Genomic DNA, 27,945 nt, shown 5'->3' on the forward strand with positions numbered 1-27,945 from the left:
TATTTATGTTATCTTAGAACCTGTTTCTATGCATAACTAAGGATAATTGTTTTTTTAAATACAATTGAACCTCCCGTAAGTGACCTGGAAAAGTGGCGGCTTACGGGCGGTGACCCCTTACGGGAGGTTCTGCCGGTAAAGGGCCAAAATCACTTATTATGGCTATATACGATATTCTTAACGAAACGAGCCTCTCAATTTTCCAGCTAATTGTAGGCCTATTATTATTTATAATCAGGTGGTTTAGTATTTTTTAGCATTTTCAGACAAATTAAAAAAAATGTTATCATATGAAAAATGGTCGGTCGAAATCTGTGTAGTTTTCTCATCTCTTCATAGTAATGTTTTTAAAACCTCTTCAAAATAAAGCTAATATATAAAGAAATACAATAAACATGCACCTCTAATTCATAAGTCCATGCAATAAGTATCACTTTTTCGATTGGCCGCTTACAAAAAATCTCATTTTTAGTATAAAAAGGTGCCCGCAGCTGCTTACGGTAAGCACCAAATGCACTAATTAGATAGGAAGAACAAACAGGCTTTTCAAAGTGCGTCCATTAAGGGAGGTGGCCGCTGTAAATAAAATATGGGGTTTTCATGAATAAAAATAATCACAGAAGAAAGTGCTTACGAATATGACCTTGTGAAACGGTAATTTGAAAATGCAAATAAGGCATGCCTGCTAATAATCTACAAATTTAAATTTGTATGAGATAAATATGCAAAATCTAAAGAATATCTCATTTTTAGTTACCATAGTAACTGTTGCTATGCATAACTAAGGGAAATTTAATAATTATCAGATAATTATTAATTAATAATTAATACTGAATCAAACCATCACAGTAAAAAAAATATAGAATTTAAAACCAATATTTAATAATAAAGTGTGATATTTTACATGCTGACCTTAAATGAAATGAAATTTCAAACCAGGGCTTCAATATTTGTTATGTAGCATTAACATACCTGAGTATATCATTGACTTTTGATTGGCTCTATTTTGGGGAGGGGAAAGTGGTGGATCCAGGACTTTTAAATAGTTAGGGGGTTGAAGGCGAGGGTCTAAAAACTTAACTTTATGTCCTATCTTTTGCATTGCAATTTTTAACTTGGGTTGGGTGGGGGCTTGGAGAAAGGGGAGGGGGTGGGATGGAGGTGTTTGAATCCGTTTATTCATTGGGGCGATAGTAGCGGCAGTGTGGGTGGTGCTTGAATGCATGCATTTGACACTCTATAGTGGATGATCGACCAAAGTGTTGCAGTTTATCTTTCTGTGGTTATAGTCGGGATGGGGGGGGGGAGGGAGGGGTGGTAGTTGAAAGTGGTGGTGGATGGGCATGTGGGATCTGCTTAGGTTAGCAAATAAAAGAAGTAAACAAATGAAAGAGGAGCTTCAAAATAAGAGAGGAGTAATCTGTTGCAAAGACTAAAATTCACAACGATCTGATAATTTATTCAAATTTCCAGAGGATATAACCTATAAAATGACATTAAAACTGGAAATTACAGAATCTATAATTAAAAATTAATTTTTTTTCTCACAACACAACTAGAACTATATAAAACATTAAGAATTTTTCTGACCAATGAGTTTCAAATCAAATAATCAAAGAAAATAAAATGTTTTTACTAATATACCATGTTTTTTTTAATAAAAATGCCTATGTTTCTCGCAACACTGCTTGTAGATTTTAAATTTACCCCAGTATTTTATTTTAGAAATCAATTATTAAACATTAGAACTACCTATTTGTAATAAATCAGCTAATAAAATACACCACTTTGGGCGTTATGGTGAAGTAAAGTTTAGTTGCATTGAACAATTAAAAAAAAGTGAAAAACACCCCTTTTTAAATAAATGGTATCTCCCAAAGTATGAAATAAAAAAAAATAAAAAAATTTGAAACAGGTACACAATGCATTGTTATTATGCATACACTAATTATTTTTTATAATTAAATGAACATCACAAAAATATCGTTCATCAAAGTAGTACCAATATCCATTTTTAAAAACCTTAAAAAAGGACAAAATTTGTCAAAAACACAAATTTTGCCGTTGCCATGGAAATATACGTGTGAAATAAAGAATACTTCATATTTGATTTCTCTCAACACATATATAGCCATGTGCAAAATTTGAAAGAAATCCATTTTTTGAGTCTGCCACTCTTTTTGATATTTCTTTGATTCTTACAGACAATGGCTCTTAAGTATTTAATAATAATAATTAAATTTCTTTAAATGAAGACCAATTTTCAATTATTTTTATCTTTCAAAATTGAATAATTTATTGATAATTGTTAAATATTTTACTAATGCTAAGTGATTTTTAAAATATATACTGTATACTGTATGTTGATTAGATTATGAAATGATACAATGCATAATATGCATTGTTATCAATTATTTTATTATCAATTTAAAAAAAAAAATTAAACAAAAAAATTGATGTGATCAAAATACTTACAGTGTTGTCAGTGCTGTCAAACTATCAAATACATTGGCTGGCAATGTACTTATTTGGTTATAGTGCAAACGCCTTAAAAGTGAAAACAATGTACAGTAAAAATTACAATATGCAAGCTTTATACAACTTTGTTTTACTTTTAGCCAATGAGACATTATCTACATAGTAAATGCTGATGAGTATACTTTAATTAGTATAAATAAACTATGTTAAAATAAGTAAAGTATTATTCTCATTAACACAATTTGTATAACAAATTCTAAATATTTGTTATTTTAATATATCTCTTTAAATCTCTTTAAATGAAGACCAATTTTCAATTATTTATATCTTAAAAAATTGCATAATTTATTGATAATTGTTAAATATTTTACTAAAGGTTAGAGTCCAAATACCTTCAATTCAACAATGTACATTAAAAATTACAGTATTCAAGCTGTTCAGAATCTCAACTTTTATTTTTCATACACATTTTGAATTATTTGTATAGTCTTTCAGTCAATGATAGGGACATTATCTACATAGTAAATGCTATTGAGTATACTTTAATTAAGCAAAAATAAACTATGTTAAAATAATTAGAATGTGTTATTGAACATAATTTGTATAACAAATAATAATGATAATGAATATAACCTAATCATAAACATTTATTTTTCATATACATTTTGATTTTTTTTATAGTCTTTCAGGGACATTATCTAAATAGTAAATGCTGATGAGCTTACATTAATTAGGCAAAAATAAACTGTTAAAATATGAAAAATGTTATTCTCATACACACAATTTCTTAATGTATTTAATAATTTAATAGTTAAATCTTTTTAAAGGAATGTTAAAATATTAATAAAGTGTTATTCTCATGAACACCATTACTATAGCAAATTGTAAATATTTGTTACATATTAAAAAAAAGTATTTAATAATAATAATTAAATTTCTTTAAATGAAGACCAATTTTCAATTATTTTTATCTTTCAAAATTGAATAATTTATTGATAATTGTTAAATATTTTACTAATGCTAAGTGATTTTTAAAATATATACTGTATACTGTATGTTGATTACATTATGAAATGATACAATGCATATATTCATTGTTATCAATTATGTTATTATCAATTAAAAAAAAAAAATTAAACAAAGAAATTGATATGATCAAAATACTTACAGGGATATCAGTGCTGTCAAACTATCAAATACATAGTTTAGTTACGAGATAGGGACATTATATAAATAGTAAATGCTGATGATACTTTAATTAGGCAAAAATAAACTGTTAAATTAAGAAAATGTTATTCTCATTAATACAATTGTTTTAGCAAATTCTAAAAATGTGTTATCTTCTTTAATATATTAATAAAATAATAATTATATATCTTTAAATAATGACCAATTAACAATTAAAATCTTTAAAAAATGAATAATTAATATTGATGGTTAATATTTTATTAAACCTAAGTTTTAAAAAAGTATATACTGTATGTATTGATCACATTATGAAATTATACAATTAGGAAGTAATATGAATTATTTTATTATGTATTTTTACAACAAATTAAACAAAGAAATTGATAAGAGCAAAATACTTACAGATGTGTCAGTGCTGTCAATCTATCAAATACATTGGCTGGCAATGTTCTTATTTGGTTATTGTACAAATACCTTAAAAGTGAAAACAATGTACAGTAAAAATTACAATATGCAAGCTGTATACAACTTTGTTTTACTTTTAGCCAATGAGACATTATCTACATAGTAAATGCTGATGAGTATACTTTAATTAGTATAAATAAACTATGTTAAAATAAGTAAAGTATTATTCTCATTAACACAATTTGTATAAAAAATTCTAAATATTTGTTATTTTAATATATCTCTTTAAATCTCTTTAAATGAAGACCAATTTTCAATTATTTATATCTTAAAAAATTGCATAATTTATTGGTAATTGTTAAATATTTTACTAAAGATTAGAATCCAAATACCTTCAAAGTAAAAACAATGTACATTAAAAATTACACCATTCAAGCTGTTTAGAATCTCAACTTTTATTTTCGATATAGATTTTTGAATTATTTGTATAGTCTTTGATAGGGACATTATCTACATAGTAAATGCTGATGAGCATACTTTAATTAAAGATATATTTTCCCTCTGAAAAATATTCAGAGGGACAATTCAGATATTAATAATGAATAATTTATTTATAATGTTAAACACTTTACCAATGCCAGGTGGTTTTAACATTTGTACTTTATATATTGATTAAATTATGAAATAACATTTTTAAAACAAATTAAACAAGGAAATTAATATGATAAAGATACATACAGGGATATCAGTGCTGTCGAACTATCAAATACATAGTTTAGTTAAGGGATAGGGACATTATATAAATAGTAAATGCTGATGATACTTTAATTAGGCAAAAATAAACTGTTAAATTAAGAAAATGTTATTCTCATTAATACAATTGTTTTAGCAAATTCTAAAAATGTGTTATCTTCTTTAATATATTAATAAAATAATAATTATATATCTTTAAATAATGACCAATTAACAATTAAAATCTTTAAAAAATGAATAATTAATATTGATGGTTTATATTTCATTAAACCTAAGTTTTTAAAAAGTATATACTGTATGTATTGATCACATTATGAAATTATACAATTAGGCAGTAATATGAATTATTTTATTATGTATTTTTACAAAAAATTAAACAAAGAAATTGATATGATCAAAATACTTACAGCTTTGTCAGTGCTGTCAAACTATCAAATACATTGGCTGGCAATGTACTTATTTGGTTACCACCCAAACTCCTTAAAAGTAAAAACAATGTACAGTAACAATTACATGCAAGCTGTATATAACTTTTATGTTTTACTTTTAGCCAATGAGACATTATCTACATAGTAAATGCTGATGAGTATACTTTAATTAGTATAAATAAACTATGTTAAAATAAGTAAAGTATTATTCTCATTAACACAATTTGTATAACAAATTCTAAATATTTGTTATTTTAATATATCTCTTTAAATCTCTTTAAATGAAGACCAATTTTCAATTATTTATATCTTAAAAAATTGCATAATTTATTGATAATTGTTAAATATTTTACTAAAGGTGTTAGAGTCCAAATACCTTCAATTCAACAATGTTCATCAAAAATTACAGTATTCAAGCTGTTCAGAATCTCAACTTTTATTTTTCATACACATTTTGAATTATTTGTATAGTCTTTCAGTCAATGATAGGGACATTATCTACATAGTAAATGCTATTGAGTATACTTTATTAAGGCTAAAATAAACTGTTAAATTAAGAAAATGTTATTCTCATGGATGAACACAATTTGTATGACAAATTATTTGTTATCTTAATGTATTAATATAATAATTAAATCCAAATGAAGACCCAATATTATCAATAATATATTTGTATATTGTATGTATTGGTCACATTATCTACATAGTAAATGCTATTGAGTATACTTTAATTAAGGCTAAAATAAACTATGTTAAAATAATTAGAATGTGTTATTGAACATAATTTGTATAACAAATAATAATGATAATGCATATAACCTAATCATAAACATTTATTTTTTATACACATTTTGATTTTTTTTATAGTCTTTCAGGGACACGATCTAACTAGTAAATGCTGATGAGCTTACATTAATTAGGCAAAAATAAACTGTTAAAATATGAAAAATGTTATTCTCATGAACACAATTTCTTACTGTATTTAATAATTTAATATTTAAATCTTTTCAAATGAATGTTAAAATAATAAAGTGTTATTCTCATGAACACCATTTCTATAGCAAATTCTAATATTTGTTTTCATATAATAATTATATTAATTAAATCTCTTTAATTAATGACCAATTAACACTTATTACATTATAAAATGATAAAATGCATAATGTTTATTTTTATAAAAATATATTGTTATTTATTTTGAAAAAAATAATTAAACATAGAAATAAATAATTGCAAAATACTTTAGGCCTACAGCTAATGTCAGTGTTGTCAAACTATCAAATACCATGGGCTGGCAATGCACTTATTTGTTGATGTTCATAAAGGAATAACAGTGATATAGTGGTTGGGGTTAAGGTATAAAAAGTGTTAAAATAAGAAAGGGTCATGAGAAAATTGTAAATATTTGTTACATATTAAGTATTGAATAATAATACTTAAATTTCTTGAAATGGAGACCAATTTTCAATTATTTTCATCTCTCAAAATTGAATAATTTATTGATAATTGTTAAATATTTTACTATATTATGCTAAAGTGATTTTTAAAATATAAACTGTATACTGTATGTTGATTACATTATGAAATGATACAATGATTAATATTCATTGTTTTAAATTATTTTATTTTCAACTTAAAACAAATTAAACAAAGAAATTATTATGAGCAAAATACAGTATTGTCAGTTTTGTCAATCTATCAAATACATTGGCTGGCAATGTTCTTATTTGGTTATTCCACAAAGACCTTAAAAGTAAAAACAATGTACAGTAACAATTACAATAATCAAGCTGTTTGATATGTCAACATTTATTTTTCATATACATTTTAATTTTTGTTATAGCCTTTCAATGACATTATCTACATAGTAAATGCTGATGAGCTTATAATATGAAAAATCTTGTACAATTTCTTTATAAAATCAAAATATTTGTTATCATCTTAATGTATTTAATAATGTAATATTTAAATCTCTTTAAATGAATGTTAAAATAATAAAGTGTTATTCTCATGAACACCATTTCTATAGCAAATTGTAAATATTTTAATAATTATATTAATTAAATCTCTTTAATTAATGACCAATTAACACTTATTACATTATGAAATGATAAAATGCATAATGTTTATTTTTATTTAATAAAAATATATATATAAATATAAATATATTTTATTCATTTTTTGTATAAAAATAATCAAAATATGCACATTTTCCATACAATTAGCTTCATAATTAAAAATGTTCAATACAAGTTGGGTAGCAATGGGTAGCATATTGTGTATGCTTTCATTTGATACCATACAGTTTGTCCATTGGCATTTTAAAGAATAATTTAACACAAAAATGTTTTTTTGGTTGTCATTTTTAGGTCAAAGGTCAGTAAAAGCATTTCCGGTCATTTTTTCGCTAAAAGTTGTGTTAGACGGAATATAAATATGTATATTCTGAACAATTTGACACAAAAAGAACACTTGAATTATTTAATATTATAAATAAACCAAAATAAATTTACACTATTTAAAATACTCATTTTAATAAAAATAATAAAATATGCACATTTTTAACAAAATTAATATAATATTTACAGATTTTTAATACAAGTTGGGTATCAATGGATAGAATATTTTATGGGCTTTCATTTGATACCAAATATTTTTTCCAAACACTTAAATTATTTAATATTATATAAATAAACATAACAATTACACTCCCAAATATTCATTTTTTGTATAAAAATAATCAAAATATGTACATTTTCCATACAATTAGCTTCATAATTAAAAATGTTCAATACAAGTTGGGTAGCAATAGGTAGCATATTGTGTATGCTTTCATTTGATACCATTCAGTTTGTCCATTGGCATTTTAAAGAATAATTTAACCTGAAAATGTGTTTTTTGGGTCAAAGGTCAGTAAAAGCATTTTCAGTCATTTTTTTTGTGTTAGACCGAATATAAATATGTATAAATCTGTACGACAAGTGGTTGTCGAGATATAAGAAGCACATATTTTTAACCTTTGACCCTGATTTTGGGCATGTTCGTCCCGGATAGCGAATTTGGCACACATTCCATGTTGTTCGTTGGGGTCAAATTATCCTATAACAGTTGAGATATTCTCTCCTAAATTAAATGCATACAAATCTGACCCAGGTCCTAGACTATGTGGAACACCTTTGAGGTTGCGGACTTTCGGGCAAAATAGCAAGCATTTGGATTTGGTTTCATTAAAAGTAATATCATGGTCACTAGCAAAACCTTCACAGAGTCCAATTGGGCTTTGTAAGCCAGTCACTGACGGAGCCAAAAGGACCAAGTCATCGGCAAAGCTTAGGCAATTCAGTTTAAGACTGTTAATTTCACAACCTTCTTTTGACTTAGTCAGTTCAACAGTTAACGGATCAGTGTACACATTGTAAAGTAGAGGGGACATAACGCCTCCCTGGCGAACCCCATTACGAACAGTGAAAGAATCGGAAACGGAACTTCCCCACCTGACAACAAATTCCTGATTCCTATACCATGACCTCAGTATCTTAACTACAGTTGAAGGGGTACCCCTGTCAATTAGGGTCTTGAAAAGTGTCCAGTGGTTCACTTTATCAAAGGCTTTGCTAGCGTCCAAGAAACAGCAATAAACTGGGCTACCATGATTGCTGTAATGCTCGATAATCTGTTTAAGAGCAAATATACACAATTCGGTTGAGTGACCAGATTTGAAGGCAAACTGGTTGTCATGGGAGTCCAGTGAATTACCACAATGTTGTATCATTACAGACTCTAGAAGTTTAGAAGCTACACATGCCAAAGCTATTGGCCGATAATTCCCTTTATCAGTGATATTCCCTGATTTAGATTTAATTACCGGCACAAGCGTGACTTTTGTGAGATTACTTGGAACAAACCTGTGAACAAACATAGCCTTAAAACATACACTTAAAATAATACTAAGTCGCTCAGAAGCGAATTTGAAATGCTCATTGCATAGACCATCATATCCCGCTGCTTTAGCATTGGGCAATTTATCAATTAATAGCTTAATATTATGGGGTGAAACATCAATTTCACCGTCTGTTCAGTTTTCAAGAGTTTCATTAACAACAGTCTTATGCTCAGATGAGTCAATACTATTAAATAAATCGGAGAAATGTTGACGCCATAGGTCACAAATGTCATTTTCCCCCTTAGCACTACCAATAATGTTAGACTGGGAATTGGCGTAGCTGGATTTCTTAACCTTACCCCAGAAACTATTATAGTCCTTATCATCAAAAGACTTGGCCATCGAGTCCGCCCTTAGCATTTCTTCGTTAGATTTATACTTTCTGAGGGCATTTTTTAAATTATATCTAGTGATTTTCATGTGTTCATAGATGTGGCCATATCTGGGTTTACCCAACCCACGCCACTTCAAGAATGCTTCCCGGGCATGTTTATGAAATCCAGCTACTCGGTTATTCCACCCAGGGACAACATTGACTTTTTGATTTTTAGTCGACTTAAAACACCACTCAGAACTGACTTTCAGACACTCAATAATATTGTCATATAAATCACTAATATCATTGCAATGGCATTCATCTTTACATGAGGAATCATTACAAAGTATACCATCGCAATTGAGAGTAAGGTTACTAAGTAAGGATTCAGTTATCTCATTAAAATTGTTTATATCCTCCCTCTTAACATTATTCCAGTTAACTTTGATAATTTTTTTAAAAAAATGTTATGTACCTTTTTTAAATGTTATTATATTATTTATTATTGTTTTATTTCAATGAAACTTCGCACCTTCCTTAATTAACTATTGTTCTATTATTATGCAAAATTTTCATTAAAATCAACCCAATGGAACACTTTCAATTTAAGCATAAAACATATGTTTTATGAAAATCATACATAATTTACGCCATCTTTTTAACCAATATACTACACAAAATGTTAAAATGTATCTATTTATTTGTCTCAAAATAGAAAAACACCAAGGTAATGTAAATAAATATTGTTTCAGCTATCATTTTCTGTAAAAATAAAAAAAATGTTATTTTTCAGCCTTTTAACACGTTCACTGCCACGGCGTATTTATACGTCAAAAATTGCGTGTCGCTACTTGCCAAGACGTAATACTACGTCAAAATCGTAGCACTTTTGTATTGTATGTAGAATCGCTGGCAGTGGTGATTGGAACAGGAATTATCGCATGGCAGTTTATGAATGATGTACGTAAACGATAATCTAAAAATAAATGTCATATGTTTGTTTGTGTTTATTCCCTCATGCATTGAATATGGTTGATACGATGGCGCCCTCACACTCAATATAATCATCTCAAACATGTCATAAATTGCACTAATAGTAAATAAAAATAATAAAGGATGAAATGATTCAGTGTGGTTTACTGTTTTTATCTCTCGATGATAGGTTTGACCGATTTTAGCGCGGAAAATCCCCGACGTATATTTACGTTCCTGGCAAAGTCAATAAAATTGTTGGACCATTGCCAGTGACGTATTTATACGTCTCAACGGTTTTTCCCGCCATCGTATTTTGAATGACATCATGATAGTCTGTGACCAGATGTTACACTTTCAAACTGTAATTTAATATGTAAACGGGACTTGGCACTGGGACAGAAATTACGGAAAATGCCTTGGCAGTCAATGTGTTAATGTTTTTTCTTGTTTCTACAAATCTACAAATGCGATCACTTATGTCAGATTTCGCTTGCATGTGCCACATATACCTTTTTTAAATGTTATATACCTTTTAAACTAATTCATTGCATATTACTGTGTTATAAGCTATAGTATGCTTGCATGAATTTATTTATTTATTTCATGCTTTTAATACTTTATTATTTATATCATGCTTATATTGAATAAAAACACTGTCAAACATTGAAAGTAAATAACTGTGTGAAGTATAGCTGATAATAAAGTTTGGTTCTAGCTAGGACGCAACGCAAGGCTGTAAGCCGAGATGAAAAGTTTGGTCTAGCTAGGACGCAACGCAAGGCTGTAAGCCGAGATGACCAATGACAAGCGACAGTTCTTGCGTTGTGCTTACGTCTTTACGATTGCGTCGTAGTGGGAACCATGCTTAAACAATGGTAGTGTTGAATCTAACCCAAGTAATGTACTGTACAGCATTAATACAACATCACAAATAACATTACAATCTATAACTAACTTGAAAATGTATGGTTTCTATGAATGACTGTAAAATTTTGTGGAAAAGGGCTTTGTTATTTTTTGTATTGTTTTATAATTATAAATAGAAGTGAGTATACAAACTTTGAATGCAAGGTGATTTTCCTGTGTCTAGATGGAATCTGAAAGTATTGGAACAATAAACAAATAATAACTAATAATTACTGTATGACTTTGTACTGAACTTTTTATTTATTTTGAACTTTTTTTATATTTATAATTACAAAAAAAAAACCCGTTTTCTTGGTAAAATAGAGAAGTGATTAAGAGTAAAAAATACAAAACTGATTGGCAGGATGAACCTCAAAACTATAATAAAAGTATTAACAGAAAAATGGCAAACAGGTTGAATTCAATGTAGTAATAAAGTTGATGCAGGATTAATAAATATACGTTTATTTCTAATATTGTAGTATTAGAAATAAATGTATTATCAATTATGTACATATCATAATGACTTTGAAGAAGCAATGGTCGTTGTACAGGAAGTTCAAAATATGCAAGTGGAACAGCATTGCCAAGTCAGCCAATCAACGACTCACAACAGTTACGAAGATTCAGCCAATCAAATCTAAGTCAAAGCTTGTTAATTTTTTACAGCATTCATCATCAAAGCCATTATGTTATATACATAATTGAAAGCAATACACTTTACATTATTATTTTCCTGTTTCACTTCAAACTTCAAATCGATATATTAAATTAAGGCTGTTCGTCTTTTACATGGTTAAAGGGTCTTTCACACCTGCAAATAAACCGGAGCCAGACCAAAGCAAGTGTGAAAGAGGCTTTAGATAATATGAGCTTTTTTAAGGAAATTTTGCAGATTTGTGTACTATTAGTTTAAATTGTAAATATCTTTTCTATTATTTTCTATTTTCGTACAATAACTTTCTTAAATATTCCTCTTTAAGAGCAGGCTGGTCGCCTCCTGGACACTCCCTTTATACTTGGTGATATTCCGATCCTTTTGGAAATAAGTCCTTACTGTACTTTGATAAGTTCGGTCAATGTCCCACTTTTATTTCATCATCTTTTAAAGTATTGAAATACATTGCACGTAATAAATAAAATCAATAAATAATAGCGTTCAGCTTGATATGATATGATAATTGAGTATACAATCTTGGGTAATGGCAGGGAAGAGTGATATTTCCCTCTTCCCTGGTAATGGTTACTACAAGCTGTATGTTAAAGCAACCGATAGAAAACATCTTGATATACCGTATGGAACAATAGTGTGTGATCCTCTAAAAGCAGATGGTACCATTGGCGAAACAGGAACAATCAAGCTCACGATAAAGCTTTATTTTAAAATTACTTTTTGTTTGACGAACTGTGTTGTGAATGTTTTGTTTGAATACTCAAATTATAACACACTGCCCTCTAATTTATTTTCTTAATGCTGCTTTTAATAGTAATAATAAATATTAATGACAATCAAATACGAATATAATATAATAATGGAACTTTGATTAAGTACTCCTCAAGTTTTTTGCATTTAGGTTTGGTACTCCTTAAGTTGTTAGAATTCAAAACATTTTACGAAAGTAGTACGTCATAACATTACCAAACAACATCAATCAATTCTTTCTTTAAATCTACGAAATCGTCAAATAATTAATAATATTACTAAAATTGATGATTTAAATCTTCACATATAATTTATGTTAATTAACTTTTCAAGTCTTTACTTAACGTTGTAGACAATTAGTACAACATACAGTACCGATTTTTACCAAGTAACTAAATTCAGGTTTCTTTAGAGTTGAGTTAAATAATTAGTTATTTGAAGTTAAAACAACTTCATCAAAAAATTGTACGTTTTTAGACACATTTAAAAAAACTAAAATATTCACAAATCTACTTATACTGTATATAATACAATTAAGGAATGAAATTCAAAACCTTGTAATCAGATATTAGTCATTATTAAGAATGTAACATGTTTTATTTTCTAATTTGCCGTTTTATAACATTCGACTTTCCATACCTCTAGCATACAATGTAATCATCACCATATCTGGTTAAACTTAAATGTTCTTAATATACTAGGTAAAGTTGTAAATAAATGGATTGAGAAACAACCAAATAATATTAATTGATACTTCCATAATATTATTTGATACTTTTATGATATACGTATTTAAACATTAGGCCTACTGTATAAATATTGTTTGTACAGATGTCAAACAACTCGAGAGGTCGAGAAATTAAAAGACCTTGAATAATTTATAAAGCGTATTAATATAAACCAGTGAATGATAAAATCGTAAAATATAAACAATTAGTGTTTGCCAACTTTAAACGTGCAGTATAATATTTTAAAAGGATTACAATTAAAGATAATCCATTGTTATCAGATATATATAATATTTTTAAATGTAAAGATTACATGAATACAATAGATGACAATTTTGTAAGCGAAAACAAGTTCAAATGTAGAGTTTTGCGCAATAAATAATTAAATCACATTGTATTAAGTGGAATCTGTTCAACTGCCAGTTGACGCACTTTGCACTTAAACATATCGGCAATTGTGTAAAGATAAGTATTGTCTGAGAGGTTTATAGAAATGATCGATGTCGCTGCCCAAACATATCATCAGGAATCCTCATCCAATCCATCTCAGAACCAATTACCATTACAATTATCCGGAACCAGCATCATCATCATCATCATCATCATCATCATCATCATCTTCATCATCCACCCTGGTTTGCTTTCCATATTTATTTGATCTTGTTTCATATTCCGTTGAGAGTTGTCCATCATTTCTTATTGGACACGAATGCTTTGAGGTAACACACTGCAATTAAAATAAACCCAATGCTGTTAAATGAATAGAAATTACAATAAAATCATCCTTTTCAGGGACTTCAGAGGCAGTGCAATCTTTATATTGCCTACTCATAATAATTTTCTCCAAAATATTATGTGTACAGATTCTCTTAATATTTTTTTTTAAAATTAATTAATTCATTTTTTTTAATATTGTCTTTACTTTTATGTATGGTTTGGACTTTCGAAAATATTAAATAGGTCAAGTTCTTAAAGCTATAGTTAATTATTTGCTGTAGAGGGTGTAGATGCAAACAAATGTTTGTGGAACTAGGGTGGTAAATTAGGTCAAGGGTCATCGATCCATACCAAAATATTGGGGAAAAAAATTTACCTCCTACAAGCCACATTTTAAAGCAAATCTCTACCATCAACTAGAGGTTTGGATTTGTGTATACATTTCATTTTAAATAGTATTCATACATTTTAACGTTAAAAGGAGATTGGACGCCATATTGGATTCTGGCATGATGATGTCATTGTTATCGACTCAATTTATCAACTACTATGAGAAGTAGTTATTAAAGTAAGCCTCGGCTAATTTTAATCATCATAACACAACTCCAAGTAACAAAACCCGTTAATTGGTTTCCCTATCCCCTATATATAGGTATTTGTGTGTGTTAATAGGCATTTGTGTGCGTTATATAGGCCAAAATTTAAAAGTGCCATACAAAATTTGGGGGATTTTTTTTCTGACATTGTATATGGTATACTCTATCAGAAAAACCCAAAAAGAATTTTCCTATACTTTTTTCCCGCACCATGGGTGAGCCACTTGATGGTGATTCTTTGCTTTTTACTAAAACCGTTGTGTCGATTTTGTTTTTCCTCGACAAAATAAATAAAATGAAAAGAATAAAAATCTATACTTCTCTTGTTTGTTCATCTTTACATGATGGTTGACAGTAATCAATAACGCCTACGAGGCAACACAGTCTTGAACAATCTGTGTCCCTATGAGAGCAAAAGTAAGCACACAGCAAATGAATGTCAATGATTTTTAGTTTCATTTTAACAGTGTTCAAACTTGAAGAAAATTTACTATTGTTTGTGTACTTGTTTCTCTTAGATCATAAAGATGGTTTAGAATATTCAAAGATTTTGAAGGTACATTTAATTGATAACTATTCTGAATATCAAAATATTATGTGTAGTGTTATATATAATATAAATACACAAAGAATAAGAACATACTATCATGAACTGTAACATTTAATCATAATAATTACTTATTAATTTTAATATGTTTATTTTAAATTGAACATAATCTAACATTCAAATTATTAATGTAGATTATTTGACATGATTACTGATAACAGCATGCTAAAAATAAAAACTGACAAATTCAATGACAAAATTGAAACTGGTTAAACAACAGTGCCAACATTGTTTTAAAAAAGGTTTTTAAACCTATTAAAATAGCTGAAAGTTTTTAATGCAAGTTGCCACTGACGTTTTAGACATAAATTGACAAATTATTATATGATAGAACGCCAATAAACAATACATGAATTGATTTAATTAACGGATCAATCAAAAGTGTCATGAGGTGTACTACAGTTGAAAATTGACCTCCTGAATGCAGTTGTACGAATTAAATGAAATTCAAATTCTTTTAAGAATTTAAAAATATTGATTTTCCTTGAAATAATAATAAGAGTAACATTGTGTATGCACACCTGTCATATACTTACAAACGTGTTAAGTTTGTTAATTGTTCAAAAGTTTTATCTTCGTAATAAAGCAAGCTGTTCCCATATAAAAATCTAAATAATGACAATGATTAGCCATAGTAAATTTTAATTTTAAAAATATTAACATTTCAAAATGAAGGGTACTATTACCATGAGTTTAGGTTGTACAGGATGTTAATAACCAAGAGGCTCTTGTACTATAGGATATCATCCTTGTGAAATAATGGGTGAAGCCAGAAGGAAAATTGGAATGAATATAATCAATGACAAAAGTACATTGTTGAATGTGTTTTCATTTATAAACTATTTAAACGTACCATTCTAGCGTTGCAATAAATTAAGTTAAGAATCTTGATGAAAACCTAATACATGTTTACACTTGTTTGCAAAGTTTCTCGTTCAATTCTAGTTGCATTTACATTTTAGAGTAAATAACTAGCTTTGTAATCCTAATGACAACCTGCAGTTTAAATTATTCCTTAAATAGCTACTTCATGGCATGAGTTATTTAAATTATAAATCATATATTAATATTATGAACTTACAAATATGAAAGAGATGAAGCAAAAGAAGAAAATGCACCTGGTTCTATGGTAGTTATAGCATTGTTATCTAAATGCCTGTTGGGAGATAACCGATATGTATATGGTTTGTTTGTTAATCCTACAAAATTACTATATTATTATTATTCAATTGATTTTAAACAAATCTGTGAAAACAGTGATTTACTAATAGACTGGTTATACTACAACAAACAGTGACGTCATTGGATATAAATTAAACAGTACACATTGGATCATATAAGATAAAAAATAACTAAATTTGTAAAATCAATCAATAAGAATAATTATTATTTAAGCCAAATATTGAATTCTTTCACACCACAACTATTTTAACCAGAAATGTATAATTTTTAACTTACCATCAATATTACTATCTAATTTGTTTAATGTCATAATCAAAGTATTGAATTAAACCTTTGTATGATTCCACTGTAAAACTACGCCAATTAAAACATGAAGTTATTGATGGCGTTATTGTTATAATCTTACAAAAATATTGGTGCTGGTTCAATATTTTATTAAGTTATTTTCTTTATATTTATTTATAATCAATCAATCTATAATAATTTATATTAGATGACTACCAAATTATTGGTGCTTGTTCGATATTGTATTAAGTTATTTTCTTTATATTATTTATAATCAATCAATCTATAATAATTTATATTAGATGACTACATTTATTTTTTAATTTAACTGTTATTTGTATATGTTGTAAATTCAACAATGCTTTCCTTCTTGCAATCAAGAAAGTTTAATGAGTAAAATGTATACAACAATGTACAATAGAAAGTAGCTATTTGATGTCAAATTTACTTTTTATAGCAAATTCTATTTATGTTTGTTATTATTATCATCATTATGTTTTTAATATTATTATTAAAGATATATTGTCCCTCTGAAAAATATTCAGAGGGACAATTCAGATATTAATAATAAATAATTGATTGATAATGTTAAACATTTTACTACTGCCAAGTGGTTTTAAAATGTATACTGTATATATTGATTACATTATGAAATGATAACATTTTAAAAACAAATTAAAGAAGGAAATTAATATGAGAAAGATACTTATTACAGGGATGTCAGTGCTGTCAAACTATCAAATACATTGGCTGGCAATGTACTTATTGGGTTTATTGCCCAAATGTCAAGCTGTTTGATAGGTCAACTTTTATTTTTCATTTTTTAATTAGTTTATAGTCTTTAGTAAAGGGATAGGGACATTATCTAAATAGTAAATGCTATTGAGTATACTTTAATTAGACAAAAATAAACTGTTAAAAAAAGAAAATGTTATTCTCATTAATACAATTTTTTTAGCAAATTCTAAATATTTGTTATCTTCTTTAATGTATTAATAAAATAATAATTATATATCTTTAAATAATGACCAATTAACAATTAAAATATTTAAAAAATGAATAATTAATATTGATGGTTAATATTTTATTAAACCTAAGTTTTAAAAAAGTATATACTGTATGTATTGATCACATTATGAAATTATACAATTAGGAAGTAATATGAATTATTTTATTATGTATTTTTACAACAAATTAAACAAAGAAATTGTTATGAGCAAAATACTTACAGCCATGTCAGTGCTGTCAATCTATCAAATACATTGGCTGGCAATGTACTTATTTTGTTACCACCCAAATTCCTTAAAAGTAAAAACAATGTACAGTAACAATTACATGCAAGCTGTATATAACTTTTATGTTTTACTTTCAGCCAATGAGACATTATCTACATAGTAAATGCTGATGAGTATACTTTAATTAGTATAAATTATGTTAAAATAAGTAAAGTATTATTCTCATTAACACAATTTGTATAACAAATTCTAAATATTTGTTATTTTAAAAAACTCTTTAAACCTCTTTAAATGAAGACAAATTTTCAATTATTTATATCTTAAAAAATTGAATAATTTATTGATAATTGTTAAATATTTTACTAAAGGTTAGAATCCAAATACCTTCAAAGTAAAAACAATGTACATTAAAAATTACAGTATTCAAGCTGTTTAGAATCTCAACTTTTATTTTTCATACACATTTTGAATTATTTGTATAGTCTTTCAGTCAATGATAGAGACATTATCTACATAGTAAATGCTGATGAGCATACTTTAATTAAAGATATATTGTCCCTCTGAAAAATATTCAGAGGAACAATTCAGATATTAATAATGAATAATTTATTTATAATGTTAAACATTTTACTAATGCCAGGTGGTTTTAACATTTGTACTTTATATATTGATTAAATTATGAAATGATAACATTTTAAAAACAAATTAAACAAGGAAATTGATATGATCAAAATACTTACAGCGATATCAGTGCTGTCAAACTATCAAATACATAGTTTAGTTAAGAGATAGGGACATTATATAAATAGTAAATGCTGATGATACTTTAATTAGGCAAAAATAAACTGTTAAATTAAGAAAATGTTATTCTCATTAATACAATTGTTTTAGCAAATTCAAAAAATTTGTTATCTTCTTTAATATATTAATAAAATTATATATCTTTAAATAATGACCAATTAACAATTAAAATCTTTAAAAAATGAATAATTTATATTGATGGTTAATATTTTATTAAACCTAAGTTTTAAAAAAGTATATACTGTATGTATTGATCACATTATGAAATTATACAATTAGGAAGTAATATGAATTATTTTATTATGTATTTTTACAAAAAATTAAACAAAGAAATTGATAAGAGCAAAATACTTACAGATGTGTCAGTGCTGTCAAACTATCAAATACATTGGCTGGTAATGTACTTATTTGGTTACCACCCAAACTCCTTAAAAGTAAAAACAATGTACAGTAACAATTACAATATGCAAGCTGTATATAACTTTTATGTTTTACTTTTAGCCAATGAGACATTATCTACATAGTAAATGCTGATGAGTATACTTTAATTAGTATAAATAAACTATGTTAAAATAAGTAAAGTATTATTCTCATTAACACAATTTGTTTAACAAATTCTAAATATTTGTTATTTTAATAAATCTCTTTAAATCTCTTTAAATGAAGACCAATTTTCAATTATTTATATCTTAAAAAATTGAATAATTTATTGATAATTGTTAAATATTTTACTAAAGGTTAGAGTCCAAATACCTTCAATTTAACAATGTACATCAAAAATTACAGTATTCAAGCTGTTCAGAATCTCAACTTTTATTTTTCATACACATTTTGAATTATTTGTATAGTCTTTCAGTCAATGATAGGGACATTATCTACATAGTAAATGCTATTGAGTATACTTTAATTAAGGCTAAAATAAACTGTTAAAATAAGAAAGTGTTATTCTCATGAATGAACTCAATTTGTATGACAAATTATTTGTTATCTTAATGTATTTAATATAATAATTAAATCCCTTTAAATGAAGACCCAATATTATCAATAATATATTTGTATATTGTATGTATTGATCACATTATCTACATAGTAAATGCTATTGAGTATACTTTAATTAAGGCTAAACTATGTTAAAATAATTAGAATGTGTTATTGAACATAATTTGTATAACAAATAATAATGACAATGCATATAACCTAATCATAAACATTTATTTTTCATATACATTTTGATTTTTTTTATAGTCTTTCAGGGACACTATCTAAATAGTAAATGCTGATGAGCTTACATTTGTTAGGCAAAAATAAACTGTTACAATTTGAAAAATGTTATTCTCATGAACACAATTTCTTAATGTATTTAATAATTTAATAGTTAAATCTTTTTAAATGAATATTAAAATAATAAAGTGTTATTCTCATGAACACCATTTCTATAGCAAATTCTAAATATTTGTTTTCATATAATAATTATATTAATTAAAACTCTTTAATTAATGACCAATTAACACTTATTACATTATGAAATGATAAAATGCATAATGTTCATTTTTATAAATTATAGTTTTATTTATTTTGAAAAAAAATTAAACATAGAAATAAATAATTGCAAAATACTTAGGCCTACAGCTTTGTCAGTGTTGAAAAACTATCAAATACCATGGGCTGGCAATGCACTTTTTTTTATGTTCATACAGGAATAACAGTGATATAGTGGTTGGGGTTAAGGTATAGAAATTGGTAAAAAAAGAAAGGGTCATAAGCAAATTGTAAATATTTGTTACATATTAAGTATTTAATAATAATTATTAAATTTCTTTAAATGAAGACCAATTTTCAATTATTTTTATCTTTCAAAATTGAATAATTTATTGATAATTGTTAAATATTTTACTAATGCTAAGTGATTTTTTAAATATATACTGTATACTGTATATTGATTACATTATGAAATGATACAATGCATAATATGCATTGTTATAAATTATTTTATTATCAATTTAAAAAAAAAAATTAAACAAAGAAATTGATATGATCAAAATACTTACAGTCTTGACAGTGCTGTCAAACTATCAAATACATTGGCTGGCAATGTACTTATTTGGTTATAGTTCAAATACCTTCAAAGTTAAAACAATGTACAGTAAAAATTACAATATGCAAGCTGTATACAACTTTGTTTTACTTTTAGCCAATGAGACATTATCTACATAGTAAATGCTGATGAGAATACTTTAATTAGTATAAACTAGATGGTACGCTCGCTTCGCTCGCGTACCATCTAGGTCGTGCCCACAGATGGTTCTCGAATACACAGTAATTTCAGAGTAACAAAACTGGCGATTTCAAATGTACGTACCGCAGGACTATATACATTGTCGTTTACAGAAACGAATAAATAGACACGATGATTTATGTAGTCAACTAAAATTAGCAACCTGGGAATTACTTCCGAAGGAGAAACTTATCACAAAATGAGTCCAAGTTTTTGATTTGGACTCATTTAAAGAAACCCAATTTGTGTTTTGTATGTAACATTAGGGTTGAGGGATAGGAAAGCGAGGTACAAAGAGGAACAATTTTTAAATATATTCTTTATCCACTCAGTAACGAAATATTTTTTTCATGTTTTATAGGCCTATAAATAATATACCTCTAAATACAGTAAAACATTTGCGATTTAATACTTTTTTTATTTTATTTATTTATTTATTTCTTTTAAATATTCATTGTACACTAATTTTCCCCGTGTATGGCAAGAGATTCCTAATTATATTAGAGAACATTCTTTATTTAGTTTAGTTAAAACTGTCACTGTCATAATCGATTGAAATATTAAAGTACCATGTCACGATACACCACTACGACGTTTATATTTGGTAATTATTAATTAATACAAACGTTGAGAAAGAACTGTCAGTATAAAGTTTATTTGTATATAATAATGTGTTTATATATCTAACAGTAGAGCCTATCCACAATATCGCAAGTTTATTCTGAAAGGGCCCATATATTTACCTACCGTATGTGTTAAACCAAGGGCTCATAAATTTACCTACAGTACTTGTGTTAAACCAAACTCTGGCAGACTGAGAGATTGGGATGTTTCATTCATCGCAAATCAATAGATTTGTATAATCGTATATTAAATCTATCAAAATAGTATTTTTTAAAGAAAATCGGCCTGTCTTCAACATTATGATGGTGTACTCTAGCTGTTCAACCGGTTTTCAGCTATTAAAAACAATTATCGTAGGAGGAGATAGGAAAATGCGAAGCCTCCTCGCATTTTTGTGGCGGGTATTTTTCAAGACGGACATCCATTATACAGTGTATACCACGGTCGGAAAACACCCCTATTTGGGGCAAATCTTGGAACCTAAATTCGTTTTAACCGTCAATAACTTATTATCTAACTTAATTTAATTAGTAAACAGGGTTACATCAGGTGGTTAAAATCAGTACCGAGAGTACGAACCAACTTTATATACCATCGAGTAAAAATTCTAGAAGTAAGGCGCGATTTACCGAATTTTGCCCTTACGTAAATTTATATATAGATTTGTTACATATTAAGTATTGAATAATAATAATTAAATTTCTTGAAATGGAGACGAATTTTCAATTATTTTCATCTCTCAAAATTGAATAATTTATTGATAATTGTTAAATATTTTACTAATGCTAAAGTGATTTTTAAAATATATACTGTATACTGTATGTTGATTACATTATGAAATGATACAATGATTAATGTTCATTTTGTTATAAATTATTTTATTATCAATTTAAAAAGAAACTAAACAAAGAAATTGATATGATCAAAATACTTACAGGGATATCAGTTTTGTCAAACTATCAAATACATTGGCTGGTAATGTACTTATTTGGTTATAGTGCAAACGCCTTAAAAGTGAAAACAATGTACAGTAAAAATTACAATATGCAAGCTGTATACAACTTTGTTTTACTTTCAGCCAATGAGACATTATCTACATAGTAAATGCTGATGAGTATACTTTAATTAGTATAAATAAACTATGTTAAAACAAGTAAAGTATTATTCTCATTAACACAATTTGTATAACAAATTCTAAATGTTTGTTATTTTAATATATCTCTTTAAATCTCTTTAAATGAAGACCAATTTTCAATTATTTATATCTTAAAAAATTGAATAATTTATTGATAATTGTTAAATATTTTACTAAAGGTTACAGTCTAAATACTTTCAAAGTAAAAACAATGTACATTAATCTAATCTGTACAATCTAAACTTTTATTTTTCATGAACATTTTGAATTATTTGTATAGTCTTTCAGTCAATGATAGGGACATTATCTACATAGTAAATGCTGATGAGCATACTTCAATTAAATAAACTGTTAAAATAAGAAAGTGTTATTCTCATGAATGAACACAATTTGTATGACAAATTATTTGTTATCTTAATGTATTTAATTATAATAATTAAATTCCTTTAAATGAAGACCCATTATCAATAATATATTTGTATATTGTATGTATTGATCACATTATCTACATAGTAAATGCTATTGAGTATACTTTAATTAAGCAAAAATAAACTATGTTAAAATAATTAGAATGTGTTATTGAACACAATTTGTGTAACAAATAATAATGATTACATTTTGATTTTTTTTATAGTCTTTCAGGGACACTATCTAAATAGTAAATGCTGATGAGCTTACATTAATTAGGCAAAACTAAACTGTTAAAATTTGAAAAATGTTATTCTCATGAACACAATTTCTTACTGTATTTAATAATTTAATAGTTAAATCTTTTTAAATGAATGTTAAAATAATAAAGTGTTATTCTCATGAACACCATTTCTATAGCAAATTCTAATATTTGTTTTCATATAATAATTATATTAATTAAAACTCTTTAATTAATGACCAGTTAACAGTTATTACATTATGAAATGATAAAATGCATAATGTTCATTTTTATAAATTATATTTTTATTTATTTTGAAAAAAAATTAAACATAGAAATAAATAATTGCAAAATAATTTAGGCCTACAGCTTTGTCAGTGTTGTCAAACTATCAAATACCATAAGCTGGCAATGCACTTATTTTTTTATGGTCATACAGGAATAACAGTGATATAGTGGTTGGGGTTAAGGTATAGAAAGTGTTAAAATAAGAAAGGGTCATAAGCAAATTGTAAATATTTGTTACATATTAAGTATTTAATAATAATAATAATTAAATTTCTTTAAATGAAGACCAATTTTCAATTATTTTTATCTTTCAAAATTGAATAATTTATTTATAATTGTTAAATATTTTACTAATGCTAAGTGATTTTTAAAATATATACTGTATACTGTATGTTGATTACATTATGAAATCATACAATGCATAATATTCATTGTTATAAATTATTTTATTATCAATTTTAAAAACAAATTAGACAAAGAAATTGATATAATCAAAATACTTACAGGTATGTCAGTGCTGTCAAACTATCAAATACATAGTTTAGTTAAGAGATAGGGACATTATATAAATAGTAAATGCTGATGATACTTTAATTAGGCAAAAATAAACTGTTAAATTAAGAAAATGTTATTCTCATTAATACAATTGTTTTAGCAAATTTAAAAAATTTGTTATCTTCTTTAATATATTAATAAAATTATATATCTTTAAATAATGACCAATTAACAATTAAAATCTTTAAAAAATGAATAATTAATATTGATTGGTTAATATTTTATTAAACCTAAGTTTTAAAAAAGTATATACTGTATGTATTGATCACATTATGAAATTATACAATTAGGCAGTAATATGAATTATTTTATTATGTATTTTTACAAAAAATTAAACAAAGAAATTGATATGACAAAGATACTTACAGTTCTTTCAGTGCTGTCAATCTATCAAATACATTGGCTGGTAATGTACTTATTTTGTTAGAGCCCAAATGCCTTAAAAGTAAAAACAATGTACAGTAACAATTACAATATTCAAGCTGTTTGATATGTCAACATTTATTTTTCATATACATTTTAATTTTTGTTATAGTCTTTCAAGGACATGATCTACATAGTAAATGCTGATGAGCTTAAAATATAAAAAATGTTATACAATTTCTTTATAAAATCTAAATATTTGTTATCATCTTAATGTATTTAATAATTTAATATTTAAATCTCTTTAAATGAATGTTAAAATAATAAAGTGTTATTCTCATGAACACCATATAGCAAATTCTAAATATTTGTTTTCATTTTAACATATTTAATAATTATATTAATTAAATCTCTTTAATTAATGACCAATTAACACTTATTACATTATGAAATGATAAAATGCATAATGTTCAGTGTTAAATCTCTTTAAATGAATGTTAAAATAATAAAGTGTTATTCTCATGAACACCATATAGCAAATTCTAAATATTTGTTTTCATTTTAACATATTTAATAATTATATTAATTAAATCTCTTTAATTAATGACCAATTAACACTTATTACATTATGAAATGATAAAATGCATATTGTTCAGTGTTGTCAAACTACCAAATACATGGGGTGACAATGCACTTATTTATTTATGTTCTAGTCATACAGGTATAGAGTGATATAGTGGTTGGGGTTAGGGTATAGAAAGTGACCCCACAAAATGAAATTATTTCTGATAACAATAAGTACTAAATTTCAATTGTGCATTATATTTTAATCAATGGGTGCCAATAATAATAATTATATGTATACTCATTATTACATATTTTTAAATATATATATTTTAAATTCCATGTTATAGTAGACATACAATGAAATAATTACACTGATAATAACCATATACTTACAATTGTGTTATTGGAACATGATCATTATACTCGTTGATAGTTGTGATGTTATTAATACTCCATGGAGGACGACATCCCACTTCGTGACGGTCAGCTAGCTGAGTACAAGTACAATAGGCTGGACATTCTGCTTGTTTAAAGAAAAAGACAACTCAGAGATACGTTTAGGAAAGGGAAAGGGGGGAAATGTATGTATTGTTACAAACGCAATCTTCCGTCAGTCAGACATGTCTAGCTGTGATAGGCAATTAAACATCAGCTAATAAATTAAATTCACAATCACAAAAACATACAAGTAAATACTGTATAGTACTGTAGAATTAAAATTAAATCAGATGTTAAAAGTGAACAAGAGATTTAATTGCCTTTGAATCTTAGTAACAGTAAAGTTTGTAGAGGGTCTACTGTTAAAAAAGTATAAAAACACAGTATCAAATACCAAACAGCCAATTAATGAAAATAACACACTCGTTGGTATAATCATTATACTGTATTATAGTTATCAATGCATAAAGAAAATTGTTAAAAAATGAAGTAATCATATCGGGAAGGGAATTAGAGCTGCTACTATAATACTCACTGACATTGCCACCATCACTATCACTAGAACAACGAGAACAAGGTAATACAGCCAATATAATAATACAATACAGTAGTATGATTCCTTTCAAGATGAACATCTTTTTAACTTAATTAACTCGTAATAAATTTAATAAACTTTACTTCTGCGAGTCCGCTCAGCATATGAACAATATACTTTGTATATTGCTTTTAGATATTAAACATTTAAATGAAGTACATCACCAGATGCAATAATACAATTAAAAATTAAATACTTCATACTATATTGATATTATATAATATTCGTATAAAGCACAAGATTTACAAAACACATGAACTAGTTAACTAGGATTGTTGAAATGGGATAATAAACTGAACTACTGACTATGACGTCATGATGTATACTGTACAACCAAATTCATCCATGATTTGTGTTTTTTAGTTTCATTAGATATAGGCAGAGTGAGGCTGGGTGTGTCTAGTTTCATTAAAAACTCAGATCTACTAAATGGATCATTTAATTATTATCCAGGGAAGGATTTTTTATATGTTATTTACCTTTTTAAACGTTATATACCTTTTTAAATGTTATATACCTTTTTAAACGTTACCGTATATACCTTTTTAAATTTTATATACCTTTTTAAATGTTATATACCTTTTTAAATGTTATACCGTAAAACCTCGAAAAGAAGCCCAGCTCGAAATGAAGCCCCCTGGGCTTCTTTTCAAGATAGTATGGGCTTCTTTTCAAGATAGACTACTATACTGTATTAAGAATGTAGGTTTATTAACTGAACGTCAAAGGAACAGAAATAAACAATACAAACACATGATTAAGAGGTACTGTAGTAGATAATTTAATGCCATATACTTCAGATGCAGACTGATGATAATAATTAATATGTATGATCGTGTTTATCATACATTTATTTTACAGTTTATTGTCGTCCAAATGGTGCTTTGAACGCATCTTGTATCTTTTTCTTGTCTACTTCGTTGGCAAATATGTAAAATCGGCAGGGAATTTCCACACCTCCACCAAGTACCCATTTTCCTTCTGGGGCCGTTTGTTCCATTCCAGTTATCTGGGCTTTAAGCTGCACTACTACCTATCTTTCATCAACGGAGGTATTTAAGAGCCATTGTCTGTAAGAATCAAAGAAATATCAAAAAAAGTGGCAGACTCAAAAAAATGGATTTCTTTCAAATTTTGCACATGGCTATATATGTGTTGAGAGAAATCAAATATGAAGTATTTTTTATTTCACACGTATATTTCCATGGCAACGGCCAAATTTGTGTTTTTGACAAATTTTGTCCTTTTTTAAGGTTTTTTAAAATGGATATTGGTACTACTTTGATGAACGATATTTTTGTGTTGTTCATTCAATTATAAAAAATAATTAGTGTATGCATAATAACAATGCATTGTGTACCTGTTTCAAATTTTTTTATTTTTTTTTATTTTATACTTTGGGAGATACCATTTATTTAAAAAGGGGTGTTTTTCACTTTTTTTAAATTGTTCAATGCAACTAAACTTTACTTCACCATAACGCCCAAAGT

General features: G+C 26.6%; 2 protein-coding genes and 1 long non-coding RNA gene across 3 annotated transcripts in view; 1 reads left to right on the forward strand and 2 right to left on the reverse strand.

Moving 5' to 3' along the window:
• Positions 1 to 27,945, forward strand: part of LOC140054276 (1-aminocyclopropane-1-carboxylate synthase-like protein 1) — a 73,794-nt gene that overhangs the window by 25,112 nt on the left and 20,737 nt on the right. The gene's annotated exons all lie outside the window — the stretch shown is intronic.
• LOC140054801 (uncharacterized) lies at positions 13,170 to 24,051 on the reverse strand. Its single transcript, XM_072099892.1, has 8 exons — positions 24,017 to 24,051; positions 21,015 to 21,086; positions 19,322 to 19,393; positions 18,160 to 18,231; positions 16,545 to 16,619; positions 16,000 to 16,071; positions 15,175 to 15,259; positions 13,170 to 14,270 (listed from the first exon to the last, which is right to left on the reverse strand). Exons 1-8 carry the CDS (start codon positions 24,049 to 24,051, stop codon positions 14,112 to 14,114), a joined length of 642 nt encoding a protein of 213 aa, XP_071955993.1. The 3' UTR covers positions 13,170 to 14,111.
• LOC140054278 (uncharacterized) lies at positions 24,896 to 26,516 on the reverse strand. Its single transcript, XR_011846506.1, has 3 exons — positions 26,396 to 26,516; positions 25,816 to 25,942; positions 24,896 to 24,930 (listed from the first exon to the last, which is right to left on the reverse strand). It is a non-coding gene; the product is annotated as an uncharacterized lncRNA (long non-coding RNA).

This window comes from Antedon mediterranea, chromosome 7 (assembly GCF_964355755.1).
Source record: "Antedon mediterranea chromosome 7, ecAntMedi1.1, whole genome shotgun sequence".
NCBI classification, from domain to species: Eukaryota; Metazoa; Echinodermata; class Crinoidea; order Comatulida; family Antedonidae; genus Antedon; species Antedon mediterranea.